This window comes from Gadus macrocephalus, chromosome 11 (genome assembly GCF_031168955.1).
Source record: "Gadus macrocephalus chromosome 11, ASM3116895v1".
NCBI classification, from domain to species: domain Eukaryota; kingdom Metazoa; phylum Chordata; class Actinopteri; order Gadiformes; family Gadidae; genus Gadus; species Gadus macrocephalus.
The window spans coordinates 22,733,452-22,757,794 of record NC_082392.1 but is presented as its reverse complement, the minus strand read 5'-3'; the positions used below and the strand labels follow the sequence as shown (position 1 = coordinate 22,757,794).

The following is a 24,343-nucleotide window of genomic DNA, read 5'->3' as shown; positions in this document are numbered from 1 at the left end:
TACATGAGTTAGTGGTTGATGGTTGTGGTCACCAAAGAGGAGACTTATTTTAACATTAACATAGTCTGTTTATATGAGTTAGTGGTTAATGGATGTGGTCACCAAAGAGAAGACTTATCTTAACTTTAACCTAGTCCCTTTACATGAGTTAGTGGTTAATGGATGTGGTCACCAAAGAGGAGACTCATCTTAACTTCAACCTAGTCCCCTGGATGTGAGTTTTTTTGATGAAGTGTTGCGATGCTAACCCTTCCTCTGTGAGGTCCACCCCTCTGTTCTGAGATGTCGTCACACACACTAAACAATTCCAGAGGACAAAGGGAAATAAAAAAGGAGGCGTGTTGGGTGCAGCGTGGGGGGGGGGGGGAGGGGGCGGCTGCTCTCCTGGAGGGGGGGGGGGTCTCCTCTTTCATGTTTGTGTAGGCCTCAACGTGCTGATATAATCCAGGCCACTCTTCTTGACGGGGTGTTGGGGGGTCTTGATATGACCAGGGGTCCCCCAACCCCCCCTCCCCTTCTCTAAAGACTTAACTCGCTGCTTCATCACAACTCTTCCCGCCACAAGAAGGTTCCCGGCACGCACTGCGACGGTTGCCATGGCCACTGGGAAGCTCCTTGTGTCATGTGCCTCAGAGTGAGAGCGGGGGGGGGGCAGCAAGTGACCATTATTAAACTTCACAGCTTGGGCCCCTCTTTAAAGAGTGAAGAAAGGAGTACTGAGGACTTAAGAGGAGGGAGAGAGAGAGAGGGATGGGGGAGAGAGGGGGACAGGGATGGGGGAGAGAGAGAGATGGCTAGAGGGATGGGGACAGAGAGGGGGTGAGGTGGACAGAGTGGGGGTAGAGGGTGTCCATAACAATAGTTATGGTCTCGCTTTAGAAAGAAAAGACTAAATTTTGAGTGTTGTTCAAAACAGCTGCACTGGAATGAACTGACTCTGTGGTCGGAGCATCTCTACCAGTCAAACCGCGCGAAGAGTTCTCAAATCAAAATAACATTACCGTTCTGGAAGATAGGAGCAGACACCTAAAAAACGCCCACACGTGCATCCGCTTGTTTGTTTGTTTCTGTGTGTGTAGTAGTGCATACGTTTATGTCAGCCTGCCGCACATGTATCCCATTTTTTGTGTAAGGGCCCATAGCTAGCATGAAGGCCCTTGCCCCCCCCCCCCTCACACACACACACACACACACACACACACACACACACACACACACACACACACACACACACACACACACACACACACACACACACACACACACACACACACACAGACATACATCACTCATCAGATCCTTCTCCCACTGCTGAGGAGTCCTCTGCTATGTGTGTGTCTGTGTTGTAGCTTTTCTGCTCCGCCAGAGAGATTGTGGAATGAGATGGAGGGGTTGACCAAAGATTGAGTGTGCATGAACACATGCACGTTTGTCTTTTTAGCACCCCTTTCACACATGCAGTCTTACCTGGCATTCTGGCAAGTTCCGGAAGATTTCTTCATGTGAGAACAGGTGCAAGGATTGATATTCCGGGAAATGTGAACTGGCAATTTTCCTGACCCTTCAGGATTACTCTCGTACTCTCGGAGATTGTAGAAGCCAACAGCCTTCCAGAGAAACAGGGTGTTGGACACATGTCGGACCCACAAGTGGACTCCGCCTCTATGCACAAGGTTTTCATTGGAAGTTGCGTCAGTCTGCTAAACAAATTGCATTGCGTTTGCCACAACCAATGTCGGAATTTGGCTTTAGTATTTGACGGGAGTCAGAAGTGGCTGCATTGTACTACCAGAGGAGGTTAGCTCAGACAGGTGTTGCATCATGGTGCACTGCTGAAAGGCAGAGCTTTGATCTGTGCTTATCTCTATCAGAAGATAGAGATAAGCACAAGCCATCGTTATCTCAATTTCGAACTTTAAAGACCTGACCTTTCTGCCAGCATACCGTAGAGATTTAAGCTACACATTAATCATATGGTTGGAGCTCAAAGTATATGGGGAAATAATAATTAAATGTTCAGTGAGTGCTAAACGCAACACATCAGAATGATAAATTAACCAAGTGGTTGATGGGACAGGGATTCTTGTTTCCCTGTATATGACAAGAATAGGACAAAAGACCTCCCACAAGACCCACTGTAGCACCACAGCAGCCCCCCAGCAGCACCACCAGAGGCACCACCTGTAGACCACAGCAGCACCACCTGTAGACCACAGCAGCACCACCTGTAGACCAAAGCAGCACCACCTATAGATCACAGCAGCACCACCTGTAGACCACAGCAGCATCACCTGTAGACCAAAGCAGCACCACCTATAGATCACAGCAGCACCACCTGTAGATCACAGCAGCACCCCAGCAGCACCACCTGTAGCCCACAGCAGCAACACCTTTAGACCACAACAATTCCACCTTTAGACCACAGCAACACCACCTTTAGACCAAAGCAGCACCACCACCTGTAGACCACAGTAGCACCACCTCTAGACCACAGCAGCACCACCTCTAGACCACAGTAGCACCACCTCTAGACCACAGCAGCACCGCCTGTTGACCCCATTAGAACCACCTGTAGACCACAGCAGCACCACCTGTAGATCACAGCAGCACCACCTGTAGGCTACAGCAGCACCACAGCAGCACCACCTGTAGATCACAGCAGCACCACCTGTAGGCTACAGCAGCACCACCTGTAGGCTACAGCAGCACCACAGCAGCACCACCTGTAGGCTACAGCAGCACCACAGCAGCACCACCTGTAGGCTACAGCAGCACCACAGCAGCACCCCAGAACAGGGATTAAAATTAACGACGTCCCGTCCCGTCGTCCCGGGGACGTAATTAATTGTCATCGGGAGGATCAATATTCTCTCTCGGGTGGACCTCGGGACGTGGAGAATTTAGTTGGCACTGACTTGCTTGCAACAATGGTGACGGAAATATTACTGAGCTTCAGTCGCAGCTTGGCACGCCCGGCGATTTCACCGTTTTATCTCAAGTTTCCTGTGTAAAATCGATGTAAAATCCCCCGTTCGTCGTGGTGCAGACTTTCTTGGTTCACTGGAGAAGTTGGGACTGTGCACGGAGTCTAGACTAAAGATGCGCGGATGAGCTGTAATGTCATCCCTACCCTGCCTAATATCAATATCCACCCGAAGCAATGTTTTTTTCAACAATACCCGCACCTGCCCGATCACCGGGTGACCAGACGTCCGGATTTTGAGTTGTGTGTTCCACGTCCTGACAAAAGGCTGTCGGCATGCTAAAATGTCCACTATGAAATTTCCCCTGTTGTCAGCGATTACATAGCCAACGTGTTCTTATTATAGCCCGATCATTAACTAAAAGCCACATAGAAACAATGTGTGTGAGGTGAGGGCATACGCAGCAGGGAGGATCGCACAGTGGAATGCTTATGGAAAATCAGCGGACGAGCGCTGGGCGGAGAGGTTCGCGCATTTCAGACGCAGGGAGATTATAGAAAATGTAGGCCTACGTGTCAAATTTGTCAGTTTGCCGTTTGTCTAGTCAATATGTTAACCTACTTAATATTTATTTATTTATTTATTTCAACCGCGACCCGCCCGCAATTCCTCCAAGTTATTACTTATTTTACGCAATCCACCCAACCCGTGGATTATCCACGGTGTCCGCGGGTATAACCGCCAAACGCGCATCTCTAGTCTAGACCTCTTTAGAATAATTTGCATACTCCCCAATGTTTATACAAGACTCTGCTATGCTATTTGCCGTAATTTCACCTGCATGAAAGAATGAGTTCACATCTGATTGTAGGCTCCAAACACGATTTACTATTTACAATTGCAAAAACGCCAACATATTCTTTATTTTGCTGACCACCACAAAAGCCTCGTAAGGAAAGTTCCGCTGCGTCTCTCTCGTAGATCGCACCATCTTTCAACTTCTTTGTTTAATGCGACTGCATCACCTTCTCTTGCATAATCAGCAGCTCGCGGATTTGACTTTCTCTCCAGTTAGAACTGCTCATGATGATAAGCTAAACAAATCTAGTCTGGAAATAAATATATTATTTTATCAACATATTGTATTATGTCTTCATTATATTATCAGTAAGTAGCCTAACAACTCAAAATGTAAGAAAGATTCTTGGGAAAATTCAGGACGAGCAGCACCACCTGTAGACTACAGCCACACCCAGGCCCGCCGCTCCCTATAAGCAGAGTATGCAGAGTGCGTAGGGCACCAAGTACCTGGGGGGGCACCAAAAATGAAGAAAATCAAAAAATATATGTGTATACAAAAATATATAAATTAGTTGTGAAGAGGCCCACCGTGGTTTTTTCTTAATTATATAACCTACCACTCAGGGCTGGCGCTCGGCACTTTTATGCTTAATTGGGTTTTTGAGGTAATCGGTCTGGCTAATATAAAAAATGATATATTAGTATTTCAAATAGTAGAACCATGAGCTACATTTTTGGTCGTTGCTAGAAATGTATCTCAATTCGTAGACAAGATATAGGAACTTCGCCGTAAGTCCTTTCAACCAGGAGAGTAGATGACAGTAAAGAGTAGAAGACAGTAGAGAGTAGAAGACAGTATAGAGTATAGAAGAACCTACAGAGTAGAGTGGACCGTAGAGAGTTTAGGAGACAGTTGAGAGTAGAGTAGACCGTACAGAGTAGAGTGGACCGTAGAGAGTTTAGGAGACAGTTAAGAGTAGAGTAGACCGTATAGAGTAGAGTGGACCATAGAGGGTTTAGGAGACAGTTGAGAGTAGAGTAGACTGTACAGTGTAGAGTAAACAGTAGAGAGCTTAGGAGACAGTTAAGGGTAGAGTAGACTGTACAGAGAGTGGACCGTAGAGAGTTTAGGAGACAGTTAAGAATAGAGTTGACTGTACAGAGTAGAGTAGACGGCAGAGAGTTTAGGAGATAGTTAAGAGTTGAGTAGAAAGTATAGTAGAGGGTTGAGGGTAGACACTGAGTGACTGTTTAAGTGCAATGCAGTTCCTGTACATAACACAACAAAAACAACACACAACAGAACAACACACAACAAAGCAACAGCTCTCGGAGTGTTTGAGGAGGAGGATCTTTAATGAGTGCTGGTCTGCTATTGGTCTGCAGAGCTGGAGACCAACTTGTTGGTTTTCATTTGTAAATATTATGTTATTTACATATAGGTGTGCACCCTTAAACAACACCCAAGACCACCCATAGCTTTTAGTGGTTCATTGTTTATGAATGAAGGCCCAGCAGTGAGGGGGTCTTTGTGTTCATGTGTACATGTGTGTATGAGGGGGTATGGTCTGCTGGGTGAACCATGTGAGTGTCCTCTCCTACCCCCTCAGCGGCCAACCGTCACTTCCTGCTTTGTCCAAGGGCCCGGCTGTTTGCCAAGATTCGCTGGCGAGCTCCCTCTGAGGTGTCCCCCCCGACGCACGCACAGGCACACAAACACACACACACATCCAACACAGCATGGCTCTGTGTGACTGTGGTTACGCAACCGACGCCGAATGCTGTGCCTCGCGTTGTGCAGCGAGGAGGGGACGGCGACAGAGAACGTTGAAGAACCATGAAGGTCAACAGTGGAGGCAAAGCAGCCGTACCGGAGCACAAATACACAAACACGCGCGTGCGCACAAACATACACATACACACACCTACACACACACACACCTGTGTTCAAATGTATTCCAATTGCCAGGGCACAAAAGAAAATGTATTCAATCTTACCGATCTAGTGAGATCCCTGTCCCTGCTTTCAGTGACACTGAACTGCATCTTTCAATGCAAGAGTTTGATGGCTCCCTGCTTTGCTTCTCGGACCTTGATTAGACTCCATCCGCCTCATCTTCCAACATATTCTTGTGTCTTGTTTCAAAAGGACGTCGTACACTGGAAGTTCGACACACAATAACTTTACAGCAAAGTACGCACACAGCTCGGTCCTTTCATTTCGTGAAATAATTCTGAATTTGTTTGTCCAATAAAGCTGAAGAAGGCAACTATTACACAGCCTACTTTTTTTTAGCTACTGCCATTATCAACTTTGATATAATAAGACAAAAAAGATAGCTAGCTAGCAGTATCAGATTCTGTCTGCTGATTAGAGGTAGAAGCCTGAATTGTTTTTTGTAGTTTGAGACTATTGAATTCGTTTATTTAGTTACCATTATACATTATCCTGGTTTGTGGTTGCTCAATTACACAAAAACAAAAATCTTAAGTTTTTATGTACCACAGGAAGCCATACCCACGGGGCTGGCTTCCTGTGGTGTGTTCAAACTTATCGATGGAGTGTGATCCCTGCTTTCAGCATCACTGAACAGTGACACACCTTTCAATGCTAGTTTGCTGGCAGCGTACATTTTCAGCATTGAGTTCAGAGAAACTGTGTGTTGGTGACTCGGGACCACCATTATCACAAACACAATCGTTCCTTGCACTTCATTGACAGCAAAACTTGCTTTTTTTTTGCCCTTCTTTCTCTTTTTAGAGAAGACTCACACAAACTCGGACGCTGCTTTTCCCCTCGTGTGTCTTTTACATTTATACTGTCGAAACATTTGAGGATCAAAAAGTATAAAAATTCACTTCCGGACCCCCGACCGCCTCTCTACCGTCTTCAGATGAACCACCACTGTCTCAGGTGACTCCTCCCTGAACCCTGCGGGGTTGAGAGGACTCACATGTGTCTTTAGATGGTTTGGTTGTTGTTTTGGATGGAATTCCATGATATCAAACTACAGTGAGTATAGCAACGGTCTCTCAAAACAAGGCTACGTAGTAAGCAGAGGTAAATGTGTTTCTGTTGTTCTTTGGTTCCAGCCCCTGAATCCCTGCTCAACTGTTAAATATGTTGTGCGCTTGTTGGTCTGGTTTAGGGTGCACTTACACTAGGCCATCTGGCCGTGGCCGTGGGTGTTTTCACACCTAACCGTGCTCAAATCTGCCAGTGTGACTGTACGTCCACACCAGGAGCGACCGCTCACAAAGTTTCGCTGCGAATATTTCTGTTCGCTTCGGTCGCTCAAGTCGCTCATGACGTACAATTCAATTATGCAGACGCATTTAAAGGAGCCGTATGCTTTTAGTACAGACAGCCATATCAAAGAGTGAACTCCCATACACTTTGGCCATATTGCCGAGACGGTTTTGCTTGTTGGATAAAGTGCTTCGACAACAAGTAGGACAGTGATTCCCCCCAATATAAAAAAACTCCTAAAATGTAGGCTAATTACAACCGAGAACAAAAAACCCTGCGTGCTGTAGTAGGCTAGTTAAAATATGTTTCACTGATCTGCATCTGCAAATCATGATCTGCACTCGTTCGTCGCACTCAAAACAAATAGACATTGGCGCACATGGCTAATTTGCATACGTGCACAGGACTGGTTGGCTCCGCAAGGCAAATAATGAAACATATCTATCTATCGAGGCCTATCTGTCTATCTATCTATCAACGCGTGTCTAGTTTTAATGTGGTATTGTGTGTATGTCCAGTCAGACTTGTTCTGTGTGGTCTTGTAGGCTACTGCACTCTGTGGGCCGAACCACCTAAATGGATTCCCGACGATTTGTGTCGTTTGGTATTAATAAAGACTTGACTAGGCTATCTATCTATCTAGACTATTTAATTAACAATTATTCACCTCAGACTCCGTGAATAGTGGGGAATAGAGGGATAAAAGACAAGAGATATATCCCTTGTCATTTATCCCTCGTCTTGTCGATTAGTTTGTTTATGTGACGATTTCAAAAACTTTTTTGGTTTTGTTTAAAGCATGCTACACGCGATTGGTTGGTTAGATTGGTGGCATGGAGAGCAAATGAAAATGATTCCCGCTTAAATACGAACCTTCTAGATGTATAAATACTCCCGCTTATCATCACTTGGTATCCAAACCACTATGGCGTTTCGATCTCTGAACTGAAAAAGGGTTGGATCGTACAACACCGGGTGCCCAGTTACAGCCGCGATAAATACTTCAGCCGACATTTTGTTCAGTGAGTGAATAAAGGTAGGTAGGAACCAAAGTGCCTGCCGGTGTTCCCTGGGATCCACGCAAGCGAAGAGCGTCTACATTCCGATTGGCTGTCAGTGTTTGGCCGCTGAAGCGCGTCATAGTCATTTGCATAAAGTTAAAACGTTTTAAACTTATTTTTTGACGCTCTGGTCGCTCAACTTTGGCCGCTGGTCGCTTTGGTCGCTTTGGTCGCTCTTGCCCATAGAAAGTGAATGACTTCCGGCGATTTGGTCGCTCAATTCGCTTCTGGTGTGGACGTACAGTGAGTGTGGCCAGTCTGGCCAGGCCAGGCCAACTTGGCCACTTGGGAGAGGTGTGTATGGAGTTAGAATCATGCCAAAACCCCGCACACACGCAAAACGTGTTTTGCTCACGCATAACGATTCACACGCACACAAAACGTGTTTTACTCACGCACAATGATTCACACACACGCTCAGTGTGGTTTGCAAATACAAAACATCATTCACAAACTAATGCATTTTGCTTCAGAAACAAATACAATATGTTTTACAAAAAAAATCTGTCAAGTACACAAAACAATTCTACAAGTACGGAACACTGAAAGCTGTGCGTGGATCGGAAGGCATTTGCGCACGGATCAGCAAGGCGGAAAATTAGTGCCAAAAGTCACGTGACAAACAAATGTCCTGTGATTCACACTACACAACAACAGGTGGCGTTGTTCCTGCCAAACCGCACGGATTCCGTACGGATTCCGTATGGATTCCGTACGGATTCCGCACGGATTCCGTACGGTGTCCGTGCGGTTTCCGTGCGGTTTAGCACTTTTACCCCGCCATTCTAGGGCCAGTTAGTGGCCTTCTTGGCTTTCCATAGAATCCACACACGGTTGGCCGGCATCAAATAACGATTTTGGGGAGAAAAAAAGATCGTCCTGGCGGCCTTAAACTGACTCAACAGCGCCACCTGCTGTTGTGTAGTGTGAATCATAGGACATTTGTTTGTCACGTGACTTTTGGCACTAATTTTCCGCCTTGCTGATCCATGCGCAAATGCTTTCCGATCCACGCGCAGCTTTCAGTGTTCCGTACTTCCCTACTGTGTAAAACATACTGTATTTGTTTCTGAAGCAAAATGCATTAGTTTGTGAATGATGTTTTGTATTTGCAAACCACACTGAGCGTGTGTGTGAATCATTGTGCGTGAGTAAAACACGTCTTGTGTGCGTGTGAATCGTTATGCGTGAGCAAAACACGTTTTGCGTGTGTGCGGGATTTTGGCATGATTCTAACTCCATGTGCTGCTACGGTACGGGCCGCCAAGGTACAGATGCTAATGAGCCGACACGGGCACACGCACACGCACGGCTACGCAACCTGAGCTGGATGACGTATAGTCCATGCGACGACCATGGACATAATAAAGGCGACAAGCCTTCTTTCCCATTAAACGGTAAATATGGCGTCAAGCGGTTCAACTGTTGGTTCACGTTGGTCCCATAGAGAAGTCGAGTGTCTGTTAGCCATTTGGGCAGACGATAAGACACAGACTCAGCAAAGAGCGAACTATGTTCTCTGTGTTGTTGTCCATTGTTGTTAAAACTCTGACTGGCGGCAGACTTTATTATGGTCCATGCAGCGGACGCTTGGTCAGTGTTACGTGTTACAACGTGATGACGTATGTACAAGAGCCTATCGTGGCCAGGCCACAGTTGCAACGGCCACGGCCAGAAGGCCTAGTGTGAGTGCACTCACACTAGGCCATGTGTGTGTGTGTGTGTGTGTGTGTGTGGCTAACAGACACTCGACTTCTCTATTGGCGCGTTTCCACTGCAGGGTGCGGAACGAATCGGTTCGCAAAGGTGCGGTACGGCTCGTTTTCAGGACTCCTCCGTTGGGGTACTGAAAACGAGACGAGACGCCTGAAAGGGTCCCGGGAAATTCTAGCTACACACCCCCTCCGTTGATTGGTCGACAGAATCATCACTTCCGGGCGACGTGGGGATAAAAACAAACAAACAGTAGCCTCGAGGTATTATTCTTTACAATTAACATGTCGCGTAAAACGCTTGCTTGGGCGAACAAGGAGGTGGAGAAGTTCGTCTGCATTCTTGGGGAGGAAGACGTTGTTTACGATGTTTACGTAGCTGCCGCGGCGATCGACATCCGGCCTACCTTAAATGGTACTGTCGGCGGTGGAAACGCAACCTCGGAACTGAGCTGGGCTATACCGCCCCCTCCCTACCGTACCTTTGCGAACCGATCCGTTCCGCACCCTGCAGTGGAAACGCGGCATATGGGACCAACGTGAACCGTTGAACAGTTGAACCGCTTGACGCCATGTTTACCGTTTGGAAACGGCTCAGAGGGAAGAAACTTCTGACTGAATTAGGAAGTGTAACTATTCTCAAATTCCGGATGATTGTCAATGCAGATGGAATCCATATTTCAACAGATGATAATCTCCAGGTTCAACATGGTGGCCACCAGCAGGCTTGTGAATGAAGACGAGCAGTTAAACAGAACACCCTTGACTTAATAATCATAATGCCGCGTCAGGGTTTCATACAAACATGTTCATTATATTGTCAAATGGCTGGAAAGGTCAAATCAAATGTTTGTTGCTGGAGTAGCACTGAAGGACCCAGGTTTCTTGTTTAATAGGAAAGGGAGGCCTACATTTTGTTTTCTACAGGGAATGCAAATGTATTGCACTGGATTTAGCCCGGGGACTTGCTTCATGGAGACAGTTTGAACTCCTTTTACCAGAATACCATGACATGGTATATAAGACTCATACCAGACTTGTGTATATAAGTCTGTTGCTGGTATGACAAAAACCATATTTGATTTAATTTGGTTTGAATATAAATGTAAAAAAAAACACACACACACACACACACACACACACACACACACACACACACACACACACACACACACACACACACAGGGAGAGATGCAAAGAAGGAGGGCAAGTGACCACATAAAAGAATCCATGGGAGAAAGCTTTATCTTTTAATAAACTGTAAAGCCAGCAACATGAAATTACGGCATAATAGCATAGCAGAGTCTTCTGAAGACTTAATTGGCTTAATTATAGCAGAGAGCGGGAGCGGAGCGCAGCAGCAGTCCAGAGGAGAGGAGGAACAAAGTACACATACAATGAAGCAGAAGATGTAGAATAGGCAGCCTTGCTTTGTGTGTGCGCATGTGAGGGTGTGCATGAAGCGATCCAAATGAATGTTTTGTGTGGACATGTGATCGCATGCGTATGGTTCATAATATATGAGTGTATTCACATTAGTAATAAAGATGCAGCAGTTGTCAGTGTGAAGCGCAGCTGCCTGTGATGGCTGATGGATACTGAGAAGAGGAGTGAGTAGTCCTCGCTGGCAGGCCTGTTCGGAGACACTAAACATAGCCTTTGTTTTCTCTGTGTGTGCTGGAGTCTAGACGGCCCTCCTCGGCTCTGTGTGCTGTGGTTTCTAGCCACTTGGTGAGATTGTACCCTAATGCCCATGGCTCCAAGTATGGCAGCAGCGGGAGTCTTTTTCTGTTTTTGTTCTCTTTTGGTTTCTTGCGAGCTGCCGTCGCCGGACTAGGTTCAAACCGGGGATTATTGTGATCATACCGCTCCACGACTGAAACAAATAAAAGATGGATCGATTATAAATGCTCATATTTAGTTGTTTTTTTTGCTGACAGTTGCCTGTAAGTGAATGTGTTCAGCAGTCAGGCGCCTCACTCACTGGTGGACCTTAGGAGTGAGCGTCTTTACAGTGCACATATCACTATTCTCCCTGCGTCTTACCAACAGCTATTATTTATTAAAAAAAAAAAGCGGCAGGCTTGTGCAGAGTTAAATAGAGGAGGGGGGGCTAGCGATTTAAAAGCTGAGGGGGGAAAAAACTGGGTGAGAGGCAGAAGCTGAAGCTTGAAGCTGTCCCCCAACCGAGAGAAACACACACACACGCGCACATAAGCACGCACACGCACACGCTCCCTTCTTCTCCCTTTCCTTTCTCCTCCCCACGTCCACCCCTTCTCGCTTTTGAACGTCCAAGTTTAAGAAAATTTGAGTCTAAGACCGGAGGGAGGGGGTGGTGGTATGTAAAGCAGGCTGGACGAAGGAATAGAGGAGCCAGGGCTTTTATGTGGAGCTCAGGAACGTGGCAGCGCCGCTTAAGGGCTTCTCTTGGGTGACAGAACGGAAGTAGAACCACTCTGAAATGTTCCTGATGGAGAGAAATCTCATTCGACCAAAAACGTTCATTTTTCGGTTCGACGAGATGTGTCTCATATGGCTTCGTTCACACTAAAATACCTTATGCTCAATTTGCATTTATTGCTCAAATTCTAAATCTGATTCCAGTGTGAACTAGTCACAGTCCGACCTGGTGGCGATGTCAAGTGCTATGTTAACTACATTACTACTATTAACTACGACTCATTTGACTGTCAGACCTCAGATTTCCTCTACCACAACTGTCTTCCATGTTTTCATTGACAGAGTGACTCCCAAAAAAGCAGAATTGTGACGTAAATGTTGCATGAATTCTGATATCCCTGTCATCAAAAAAAAAAAAAAACCAAGAGGCCCAGTGAGCTGAACTACCTTTGTCTCATTGAGTTGCTAGATGACTGTGTGTGTGTGTGTGTGTGCGTGTGTGTGCGTGTGTGTGCGCGACTGTGCGTGTGTGCGCGTGTGTGTGTTTGTGTGTGTGTGTGTGTGTGTGTGCGTGTGTGCGTGCGTGCGTGCGTGCGTGTGTGGACCAGACCTTGCAGAAGGACGACATCACACAGCTCTGTAAAATTCACAGCGCTTGTACAATTGTCACTTTGATCGCCAGCCCCCCCCCCCCCCCCCCCCCCCCAAGTTATGAAGAGTGCTGGCAGGTGCCCAGGGGCAGTTGATAATACCAGGATATGATCCCAGACAAGCTTTTAGATCTTGTGTTGCAGACATCAAACAGCGTCTAAATAGGGCACCCTGGATCAAACGGGGCGACGGTTTGCTGGGTGAAGCAGGGGTTTGGGTAAATGACTCTCAGAGAGGGAGGGGCAGAGAGGGGGGGAACCAATTTGGATTCTGCAAGGAGATCCTCTGGATTTCTGCGGATACAAGCATTTCCTTTATCTCTAGCCCTTAGCATTAGGCTTCAAAAGAGCTTGGCAACAGAAAAACTTTCTCTACCCTCGGATGAAAGGGAGTCTCGTTTTGAGCAGCTAAAGAAGCAAATGAACTGCAGCGTGAAACTGGCGGAATAAAATGTTAACTTTCTTGTCATTGTCTGTGCTTTTGTTACTGGTACGGCTTTGTTACTGGTAGGCCTACACTGGTAGCGATACACTGGTGTTAGATGTTAGCATGGTTATAATACAGCACAGATGTAATGTGCAATGACCTCATGAAGACTAATGATAGGCCACACATGTTTATCACCATATCTTCTGTTAGCCACCGCCTTGTTTCTCTCTGTTTCACTCACTTACTTAATTACTTACTTACTTACAGAGAGAGACTCCTACTACCTCCTACCTCTAATTTCTAAGCGTCTTTAGCCCTAGTCTGAGAACGCACTCTAGTGGTCATTGATTTGACATCCTTTGCGGAAAACTATCCTGGGGTTCAGAATGTAAATTCTGACTGCTATTGCTGCAGTGTCAGTTCTGTAACTAATAACGCCTTTCTGTTGTTTGCAGGCAAAAAGAGCTGTTCAGAGGGGGGCAACTGCTGTCATCTTTGACGTGTCGGAGAACCCAGATGCTATCGACCAGGTTTGTGTACAACTCAAAGTGCAGTTTTAGAACATGCCATTCAAGTCTGAATGGCCACTCATAATGCCTTCCTATCTGTCTGTCTGTCTGTCTGTCTGTCTGTCTGTCTGTCTGTCTGTCTGTCTGTCTGTCTGTCTGTCTGTCTGTCTGTCTGCGTATACTGCTTTAATACATTTCTTAATTTTTTTATATGTGTTAATGGTGGATTCCGCTGGTTCATACAGAGATTTGTTCCACTATTTAGAGCCATGTGCTGTGATGTTAGCTTAGAATATTGATATTCAGGTTCAGCTTTCACTGGTCCTTGACGATGCTGAGGTTATAATTACACAGGGAGTGATCAACACATCATTAGCTCATCATTGGAGACATGATCAAGTCCTACTCTGCCTGCTAAACTGTCGCACAAACACACCAAGTCCATGTGTCCTCCCTGTCCGACCCTGTCTCTGGGGCAGCCTCTCCTGTCTTTATTTCTCTGATATATCATAAATATATTAATACAGGAGTCTCTCTTCGGAGTGGTTTTGTCGCAAGAATTCACCAGAGGTATTCATCTTCCCCAGGCCCGGACTTGTACAACTTTTTCTCTTTAAGTCTTCCCTCCCTCCCCCGCCTCCCCCTTGCCGCCGGGCTGTGAGCACGTAGAGCTGAGAGATAAAAGGGATTGCGTGGAGACCACATGAAAGGCAGCGCAGGGCGGCTGCCTTAAATTCCCGAGAGGCTTTTCCAGTCAGGGTGGATCGGCAGAGACAGGACCCACGATGCCGAGGGGCGGGGAGGGGGAGCTGTGGGGGACTGAGGGCCCAGGAGAGGTTTAAAGAGCTTGACCTCCTGGTATGACGTGTTATTGTGGGATCAGAAAAAGGCCAGGGAATGCAAAACCTTGTCATTAATTGATGAGGAGGAAAACATAACCATAAAATTTGCTCTGAACTAGCGTAGCTGGATATACCGGTCGTTGGATGAGGATACACTATTGTAATGTATCATTATAATGAACTACCTCCCAAGTAAACAGTTTGCATTTGCACAGTCACAGACCAGCCCTAATGGCACAGCCAGTCAAAACATCTACATGGGTTATTTATTCATGTATTTATTTAGTCTCCATAATTCAGTCATTAAACCATTACTACATCAGGAGAGATAAAATGACAGATTAGGGCGGCAGACTTGGAGCATGGAGGAAGGAGGAGGAATGACCATGACAAACTGTCTCAGTTCGTAGTCTGCCATGAATGCCATGAATCCTAGCTCCGGCCGTGTTTTTATTTTCTGCTGCTTTTCAGGCAGGAGTTGGCCACAGTTATTGGTCGGTTTGGGCGGCCATAGGTCTGACCCCCCTTCCCTCTTGGGGGTAATGACAGAGTGGATTTTTGTCCTAATGCCTGGGGGCTGTGATGTTATGTCTTATTCATTAGAGGATCGTTCAACTTACGCAGGCTGCTGTCATGGTAATCATGTGCTGTTGCATTGTGGTATATGTGGGTTCTTATGTTGGTGTTTCTTCTCTCTCTCTCTTCCTCGGTCTGGGTCTTTCTCTCTCAGCTGAACCAGGTGGGCGAGGACCCCCTTAAGCGGCCGGTGGTCTACGTCAAGGGAAACGACGCCATGAAGCTGATGAACATCGTGAACAAGCAGAAAGTCGCCCGCGCTCGCATACAGCACAGACCCCCCAAGGTGAGACTGCAAGCCTCCCTCACATGACGTGTGTGCGTGTGTGACCCTCACATTCTAGACAAATATAAGGAGTGTGGATCTGCACCAGAGAAACCAATAGGGTGGTGAGGCCCTCCTGTCCTGCTAAAGCGCCCCACCAGTTGTAAAGGTTTGAAAATAACACCATGTTGAATGGCCACTTTACGAATACAGTTTCTCCTTGAAAAAAAAACCCTTGGGAAAACAAACCTAACCTCTTCAATAGAATGTGTCCGTAACGAATCACGAAACAAGGCGCAACTTGGCCCATTTAGTTGTTGGTTTTGGGCCAGGCTCTGTGCCCTGTCCCCCTTGAAGTTCATCTTTAACACTGCTGGATCACAGATTACCCCTGACAACTACTGTCTTGTGAATAACGTTCTGTGGAAGGAATGACATAATGTCATAATGTTGTTTCGTCTTGTGGCTAATGGCAAATGTCCCCAGTTCTATCTTTAGCCTTCTAGATGTCCACACCATATACTGTACGTTCTTAATCAAATATTGCACCGTTATCATTGCATGTCTGAATACATTTCAAATTTTAGATGCAAAGGTTGATCTACTGACTGAATGTATTTTTTGATAATGATGAACATATAATGATATGCCTATGTACCAGACCTATTCTTTAATATCACTGAAATGAAATGATTTACGTGATTATACACGAGAGGGACACCAGTAGAATCAGAAACAGACTAATAACTGCCAGTGCCAAAGCTTTCGCCTTCCTTCACTTTGAATATCTCATCATGAACCATGACATACATGGACGTGTCTGATGAGTGAGGAAGGTCCAACAGTCTCACACTTAAAAGACTTTGACTTTATTCAGCGAACATTTCCTGATGACACCTTTTAGATTTTGTATTTTTACGTGACTGGCCTGCATATTCAGTAAGCTGCCTTATACGTTGCGCATCCACTTCAAGGATCCGTCAGTGTTTATATATCTGCATGCTTCTCAAGTGAGCCACTTTGATGAGGGATCATTTCCATTAATCTTTCGTCTTCATTTTCCAGCTAGTCATGATGAAGCTGATCATTAAAAAAATATATATTGTCCTATTGTCTTACTGGTGTGTATTCTTCTTAATATAGTTATGAGTCCTATTGTCTTACTGGTGTGTATTCTTAATATAGTTGTGAATCCTATTGTCTTACTGGTGCGTCTGGCTTTGTTCTTTTGTTTCACAGCAGCCCACGGAGTACTTTGACATGGGCATATTCCTGGCCTTCTTTGTAGTCGTTTCCTTGGTCTGCCTTATCCTGCTCATCAAGATCAAACTGAAACAAAGAAGAAGCCAGGTACGCACGCACGCACGCACGCACGCACGCACACACGCACTACTGACTACTACTGGTTCACACACACAAACACTGACTGATTGACTGACTGACTGACTGACTCCCTCCCTCCTGTTTCTCACACACACACACACACAAGACATGTTTATTGATGGAGATGTTAGCTGCTGGTTATAGCTAGTTGTTGGTTAGCTTTTGGTTATGGTTAGCTGTTGGTCATGGTTGGCTGTTGGTTATGCTTTGCTTTTAGTTACCCTTTGGATTTGGTTTGCTTTCGGTTAGCTGTTTGTGGTTAGCTGTTGGTTATGGTTATTTGTGTGGTTAGCTGTTCGTGGTTAGCTGTTGGTTAAGGTTAGGTGTGTGTGGTAAGCTGTTTGTGGTTAGCTGTTTGCTATGGTTAGGTGTTGGTAATGTGGCTTGACGAAGCAGGAGAACCAGAAGCTGGAGCCCTCAGGACAGGTGTTCTGCTGCCTGTGTGTGTGTGTGTGTGTGTGTGTGTGTGTGTGTGTGTGTGTGTGTGTGTGTGTGTGTGTGTGTGTGTGTGTGTGTGTGTGTGTGTGTGTGTGTGTGTGTGTGTGTGTGTGTGTGTGTGTGTGCGCGTGCGGTGCTTGCCCCAACTTGTGCATACAAGTGCGTAATTTCGTAAAAAGGAAAGAGCCACACATACCTTTGGGTTTGGCTGCATAAATGTATTCTTTTTAACGATTACAAATTACGGAATCCCACTGGATCACATGCAACCATAACATCACGTTGAGTACAAGGTAGGGTGTGTGTTTGTCTAATGACCCAGTTCCACCTCTCCCCGGTGAAGAACTTTCAGACCAATAAAAGTCCCCCTCCTCTTCTCTCCTCTCCTCTCCTCGTCACCCTCTCCTCTTCTTTCCTCTCCTCTCCTCTCCTCTCCTCTCCTCTCCTCGTCTCTCCTCCAGAGCTCTCTGAACCGGATGGCCATCCAGGCTCTGGAGAAGATGGAGACGCGCAAGTTCAAGGCCAAGGTCAAAGGTCAGCGGGAGAGCAGCTGTGGGGCATCTGATTGGCTGAGCAGCAGCTCCACCTCAGACTGTGCCATCTGCCTGGAGAAGTACATGGACGGGGAGGTGAGGCCGATCTCAAAACCTCTATTTATACAAAGGCAAACTTTCATTCTGTGAGCCTCCGACTGGTTGAAGGGACACACGCACCGACAACGCCCGTAGCAGGCCGCTAACGTGACCTATGGTTGCTCGGAAACTGCTTGTGCAACCGAGAGACTAGGTGGTAGCGTTGTGAGGCAGGGTCATCATACCCTTGAGGAGGAGCTACAGTGGTCCTTGTTGTGATACACAGCGACATACATGTCGCCTGTGTGTTGTTAATATTGATGAAGAGAACCAGTACCAGCATGATGTTCTGCACACATTGATGGGTTTGTGAGGGACGTCCCTCTGGGCCTGGCGTGTGCGTGGGATCCGCCCGTAGAGTGTGATTGGATCAGGAATCACGAGCTATACCAGAGCTCTCCGTGTCGACGCACAAACAACTGGTCGTGTTGTTCCAGCTTTGACCTGTCTCCAATAAATACTTGGTGTCCAGAAACATAATGGCGTTTATTTAGTCTTTGGTGGACAATGGAGGTGGAAGTCCCCTGATGTGCTTGGGGAGACTGTACTTCTTCTAGGACATTCCTTCCGATGTATTTGAGATGGAGTCCCCCGGCACACCACCTTTCGCTGTACCTGGGGGGGTTTGCGATACCGCTTCCCCCCCCCCCCCCCCCCCCCCATGGTGGTGTCGATTAATCCTCTAGAGACTCTTCGTATGTACCCTAGACTTTTAAAGTTTCGCCCCTGGAGAAGGCTCTGTCACTGGGCTGGTCATCCACAGCCACAAGGAATGTGGGGGATACAGACCCCTAACGATTTCTTCGCTGTGGCTCCGTGTGACTTTGTTGGGAAGGGGGGAGCAACATGGGGACTGTGGCACCAGTGTTGCACACAGGAATTGGAGATATAAAAGGCTGAATGGCATCAAAGCAATTCTTCAGCGGCGAGCTAAGCAACCAAAGCGTGTGCGTGGAAAAGAGCCCAGCGGTGAGTCAAACGAAGGAGTACGAGAGGAAAGACAGGAGATGGAGACACAACCCTGGCATGGATACGCCGGTTCATATCACGATGGCAGGCCTCGAGCCGAATCGTGTGAAAAGTTGCAGTGAATATTGTTTTTGTCAAGGGATTAGCAGCCCTATGCTGCAGTGGAGAAGTACCAAGGTCGGGTTATTGTGGTGCTTTGCTGCCACCTGGTGGCCATTGGTGGTGATACTGTATATGTCAATACAACCAACAACCAACCAGGTTACAATTTGATGACGTTTCTTAGAACCTTTATTCCCTTATGTTCTGTAAGCCGTTTGGCAAATGGTTTCTCGTCTTCTATTCATAGATGTACAACAACATTCTGCTAAGTCCTCCCACGGCCCTCTGTTCTTCTTTTACATAAACCTCTGCATTTTCTTCTGCCAATTTAATCCTATCCAGCGTGACAGGTCGATGCTGTGCTGCAGGGGAATGCTCAGCCTGGTTCCTATCTGTATAGGCTGCATTTATTCAATCATGTTTTGTTTTGTTTGTCTCTCTCAGGAGCTGCGAGTCATCTCGTGTGCTCATCGCTTCCATAAGAAGTGTGTGGACCCCTGGCTGCTGCAGCACCACACCTGCCCCCACTGCAGGCACAACATCCTCGGTGGGTTCGCAGCTCCTTTCTGAAGCCCTCTTAAGAATTTTACAACTTGAACATGTGTGTGTATCGTCAATGTGTATCGTCAATGTGTGAGAATTTACGTACAGTATTCTCTAGATTCTGCAGGATTATTATAGTACTGCAGTTTTATCAACACGCACGCACGCACGTAAAATAAAGTGTGCGTAAACACACACACAATAAAGTGCATAGCACACTCACACACACACACACACACACACACACACACACATACACACACACACACACACACTAATAAACTTTAGTGGCTCACCAACACCTGTTCATTGTCCGTCCTCTCACAGAACAAAAGAAGGGGACCCCCGGGTCGGTGTGCATGGAGCCGGCCAGCTCAGTCCACAGCCGCCAGCAGAGGGTAGTGCTGCCCGTCCACTACCCAGGCAGGGTGCACCGCGCTGGGCAGGTGACGGCATACCCCACCCGCACCAGCATGGACCCCCACGGCAACCCCATCACTGTGCTGACGGTGGACCAGCATCCGGACCCCCAGGGTCTCTACCCGGCTCAGTCCACCTCTACAGCCTTCCTCCGCGGCTACCATCCCACACTACACCTGGACCACTCGCTCAACCCCCACCATTGTGGGCTGGAGCACCGCGGACCCCCCGCCTACCCTGCTGCGCAGCCCCCCCACCACACGGCCTTCAAGAGACCCAAGTTCCACGGCGGACGCAGCTTCTCGCGGGCAACCTGCTTCTCGCAGTACGAGACCATGTACCAGCACTACTACTTCCAGGGCCTTACGTTCCCCCAGCCGCCCGACGGGGCCCAGGGACCAGCCATGGCGGGGCTGCTGAACGGCGGGGCGGGCCCCCACAAGGGCCACCACGGCAGGGCCTTTCAGCAGGGCCTGCTGTATCCAACAGTGATGCACATGGGGCCGGCCTCCAGCTCACGGATGGCCGACACGGGGAGCGTGTCGGGCCTGGGCTGTTACCACGGCCACCGCTCGGTGTGCAGCGGCTATCTGGCGGACTGCCCCGGCAGCGACAGCAGCAGCAGCAGCTCGGGCCAGTGCCACTGCTCCTCCAGCGACTCCATGCTGGACTGCACCGAGGTCAGCAACCAGGGCGTGTACGGCAGCTCGTCCACCTTCCGCAGCTCGCTGAGCAGCGACTACGACCCCTACGTCTACCGCAGCAAGAGCCCCTGCAGGACCTCGGCGGGGGCCGAGACGGGCGCAGCGCCAGCCGACGACTCGCTCAGCCCCGCCCCCTCGGGACACGAGTGCCCGCCGGGCCAGCCCGCCGGGGCACCAGGGGGCTGCAGCCTGGAGGCCAACCACAGCAGTCGTTCATCTCTGGAGACCCGGGAGAGCGGGGGGGCTTCGTCAGCAGGGGTCCCGCCTTGCGCAGCGGACCGGGGGAGCCGGGCTCTGGAGGAGTCGGGGGACCCTGGGCCTCCGGGGCCCGGGACCTGTGGCTGCTGCTTGGAGGGACCCCCTCCAAATGCCGAGCGCAAGGTGCAGGACCGAGGGGGGCCGATGGGCCGGGGCTGTCGCTTAGGGGCGGAGTTTCAGAGCGCCGCCTTGAAGAAGTGTTTTGCCCCTGAGCACATGTGCCCGCCATCGGAGCAGGGGGGGTACGATGGGGGGCCCTGCTGCTTCTACAAGGAGAGGAAGGTGCACCGCGTGGCGCGCTATGCCGAGGACTACACCGTCAACGTGCTGTACGCGCACACAGACTCAGATGCTTGCTCTGGGCAGGGACGCTGTGAACTCAGCCAGAGAATACCCATAATTCCCGAGGACACAGACTATGAGTTGGGTGCAGCGACAGAGACCCAGGGAAGCCTCTTGCCGGCCAATGGGACGACGGAGGCAGAGGCCCAATCAGGGAGGCCGCAGGCGGACAGGAGGGCGGGGTACTTGTCCTCGGGACAGTTCATAGGTCAGGTGTACCCACAGGAGGAGGAGAGGAGGGCCCTGGTCCAACCCCATGGCCCAACAAGCAACAAGGAATCGGGAAGCAATACATTTTCAAGTGAACGGGGACTGTAAGGACTTAGCATTTATACTGCCACGTCGATGTTACAATGCAAGCCAACCGGTCAATCAGGCGATCAAATTAAAGCCCTTAGTTGCCTTGCAGTCGCCTTTTTTGCAAAACTCTGAATGTTAGCATCTTTGATAGTGTAATATTTCTACTGAAAATGATGGTTGGCAGATACACAGTTTATTCAATTCAGTACTAGGGCTACAAAACGTCTCGAGACATGGACCAGCTGGTACTAAAAGCTTTGTTGGGGCCTCGTAACACAAACTGGAGCAGCTTGGACACAATGCCCCTCTCCAAGGGTTCTGCCATCCCATAATGGTAACTAGGGTTCTGCCATTCCATAATGATTACAACGTTTCAACCATCCCATAATGGTAACAAGGGTTCCACCATCCCATATTGGCGTTGTAACTGGTCCCCTACTTTCATTTGTATGCTTGTCACTTGAAATTAAGCTTCCTTTTTTTGTGCAACTGGTTTGATTTAGATCTTTCACTTCATGTAACTTCATCATCATGTGTTTACGTGAAAATTGAAAATGCTATAATGCTTCATCAACCACAAACTCGAGTAGAAACCGCTGTATGGATGAGCTTCACCAGAACTCAAAGAAATGAGCTGTGTTCGTAATTGTTCCCTATTCACTCACTCACTATTCGCTATATAGTGTTTATGCTATAGTGAACTATATAGGGAACGAACAAACGAGAATTCGGACACTACGCTAAACATTAAAAAAAAAACACGACCACATTGCATTGTGGTATATGGGAGTAACATATAGGGAACATCATATGTTCACAAAATTTTATTGTTCACTATATAGTGAATGAAATTAACCACTGAGAATTTGAACACCACTACAAAATGGCGAGCACCCTATATAGTGCACTATATCCGTGATAGGGAAAGATTTCGAACACAGCTGTGGTCTCTTTATAAGATCTAGGTAAAAGCCTGCCATGTTTGATACATTTTGAAAAGACCGGTTTTCTCTCTTGAGAAAAGTATAAAGCGATCGATAGGAATTGGAAACTAATAAAGCATAGAAATGGTCATGCATAAACGCTGCTTGTCTCAGTACTGTGTGACACGTTGTACCTTCAGGTTACTGCGGTCCATTTCTATCCAGCTGTGGCCTACTCGTGGACGTGCCAGTATAACTCATAAGCCTTATGCTATCATAGCTTTCCTTAAAACCCATGCGGACAGTTTCCGTCGGTAAGAAGACCCCTGTAGTCGACAGAGGGCCGGGCGGTCGGACAGACGGCTGCGCGGTCGGACAGACAGGGGGCCGGGCGGTCGGACAGGGGGAGGCGTGATTGGATAGAAAGCCGTCTGAGGAAAGCAGTTTCTAAAGGGCTATTGTATTTCTTTGAAATGTGGAGTTTAGCCCTTACATTTATTTTATTTTTTACTGTCACTTATCAAAATGTCCTCCACAAGGTATGCTCTTGTTTATGTGTGGCTCTTAAGGTTCTTGTGTGTTTCAAAAGGCCAAAGGAAAGGATCAGGAAGACTCATGGTTCATAAGGGTTACTTTTTGTAATGTGATTTATTTTGTTTTATTATTTTGCATTGCAGTTACACATACCACAGTGTCTCCCTATCATACAGTACAACACAAGCTGTCGATATCAACACTCTACTTTATACAGACCTATTTGTTTGTCCTGCAGACTGTTTTGATACTGTTTCTATGAAATGTACTCATTCTCTTGACAGAGGAAAAACCTCCTAAAATAACCCTATTTATATGATAACCCAGTGCTGTAATCAAGTGAGAATCTAATCTTGCCTTTTGCATAGAGGTTTCTGTACCTACTGCAGATATAACATTTTTTGGTAATTAAGTCACTATTTAATTTTTTGGGGTTATCGTTTCTAGCACTTAAGAATATTAAAATGTGTACAAAATAATATTTTTTATTTTTTTTAAGAATATAATTATTTTCCGTCATTATCATTACAAATGTTATAAAAGTCTAGAAATCCATCTGTATATTTCTGTTCCTGTATAGCAACACGTTTCATAAATGGAAATATGTTCTCCGAATATTTATTTACTAATATATTTATCTTTAAGCCATGCCTTATGTTCAGAGTGTATGAACATTTTGGAGATATTGGTTGATTTTTATTTTGAGGAAAATCACTAACATGAGACTTTGTATATACATGGTAATTGCACACAAGACAATTAAATCTCTATGACCAAAAAACTGATTTTAAAACTTTAGTATGATACAGTTTTGTAATTAAAGTGTACAAAGATCTGTAAAATATACAGTTTTATTCAAGTAAAACTCAAGTTGTGGTGTGTTTTCTTCAACAGCATGCACTGATCATTCAGTTCTAGTTTGGAACAAGAACTCGTTCGGCCATCTTGCTTTTTGACCAAACATTCTAGAATTACCAAGCAACCATTTATTATTATATTTAAAGTATTATGATGGAGAAAATAACCAAGAGGTCAGCTTACAAGGTGAGTGACAGCACATGAAACACTTTAACTGGAAAGTTAGTCTCTAGACCGCCCTATTTCCATGGATAGAGCAGAGAATGTACAGTTAATTCCCCAGACGGGATGTCCTGAAAGTTTTAATGTGAACACTGAACTACTTAGATTTTATTCAATACATTTCCAAACATCAGAAAATAAAACTTTCTATGATTAGAACCTCATATTTGGGCTTTTAGGTTTTATAATGTTCTAGGGTTCAGCACTATGATTTTTGAAGTGTCCATTTCCAGGGTTTGTTTTTTTGTTTTTAAGGTTAAATACTATGGTTAGGATTTTCCATCAGGGTCAG

General features: G+C 46.9%; 1 protein-coding gene across 2 annotated transcripts in view; it reads left to right on the top strand.

The window, feature by feature from the left end:
* Positions 1-23,836, top strand: part of znrf3 (zinc and ring finger 3) — a 75,311-nt gene extending 51,475 nt beyond the window's left edge. The window contains exons 3-8 of one of the 2 annotated variants that reach the window (XM_060066010.1): positions 13,687-13,761; positions 15,313-15,444; positions 16,666-16,773; positions 17,706-17,873; positions 19,392-19,494; positions 19,818-23,836. In XM_060066010.1, the coding sequence (XP_059921993.1) occupies positions 13,687-13,761; positions 15,313-15,444; positions 16,666-16,773; positions 17,706-17,873; positions 19,392-19,494; positions 19,818-21,532 (2,301 nt within the window). In that variant the 3' untranslated portion in view covers positions 21,533-23,836. Of the gene's footprint in view, positions 1-13,686; positions 13,762-15,312; positions 15,445-16,662; positions 16,774-17,705; positions 17,874-19,391; positions 19,495-19,817 lie in introns of both variants that reach the window. The other variant, XM_060066009.1, reaches the window with a different exon arrangement.
* Positions 23,837-24,343: the final 507 nt, after the last annotated feature.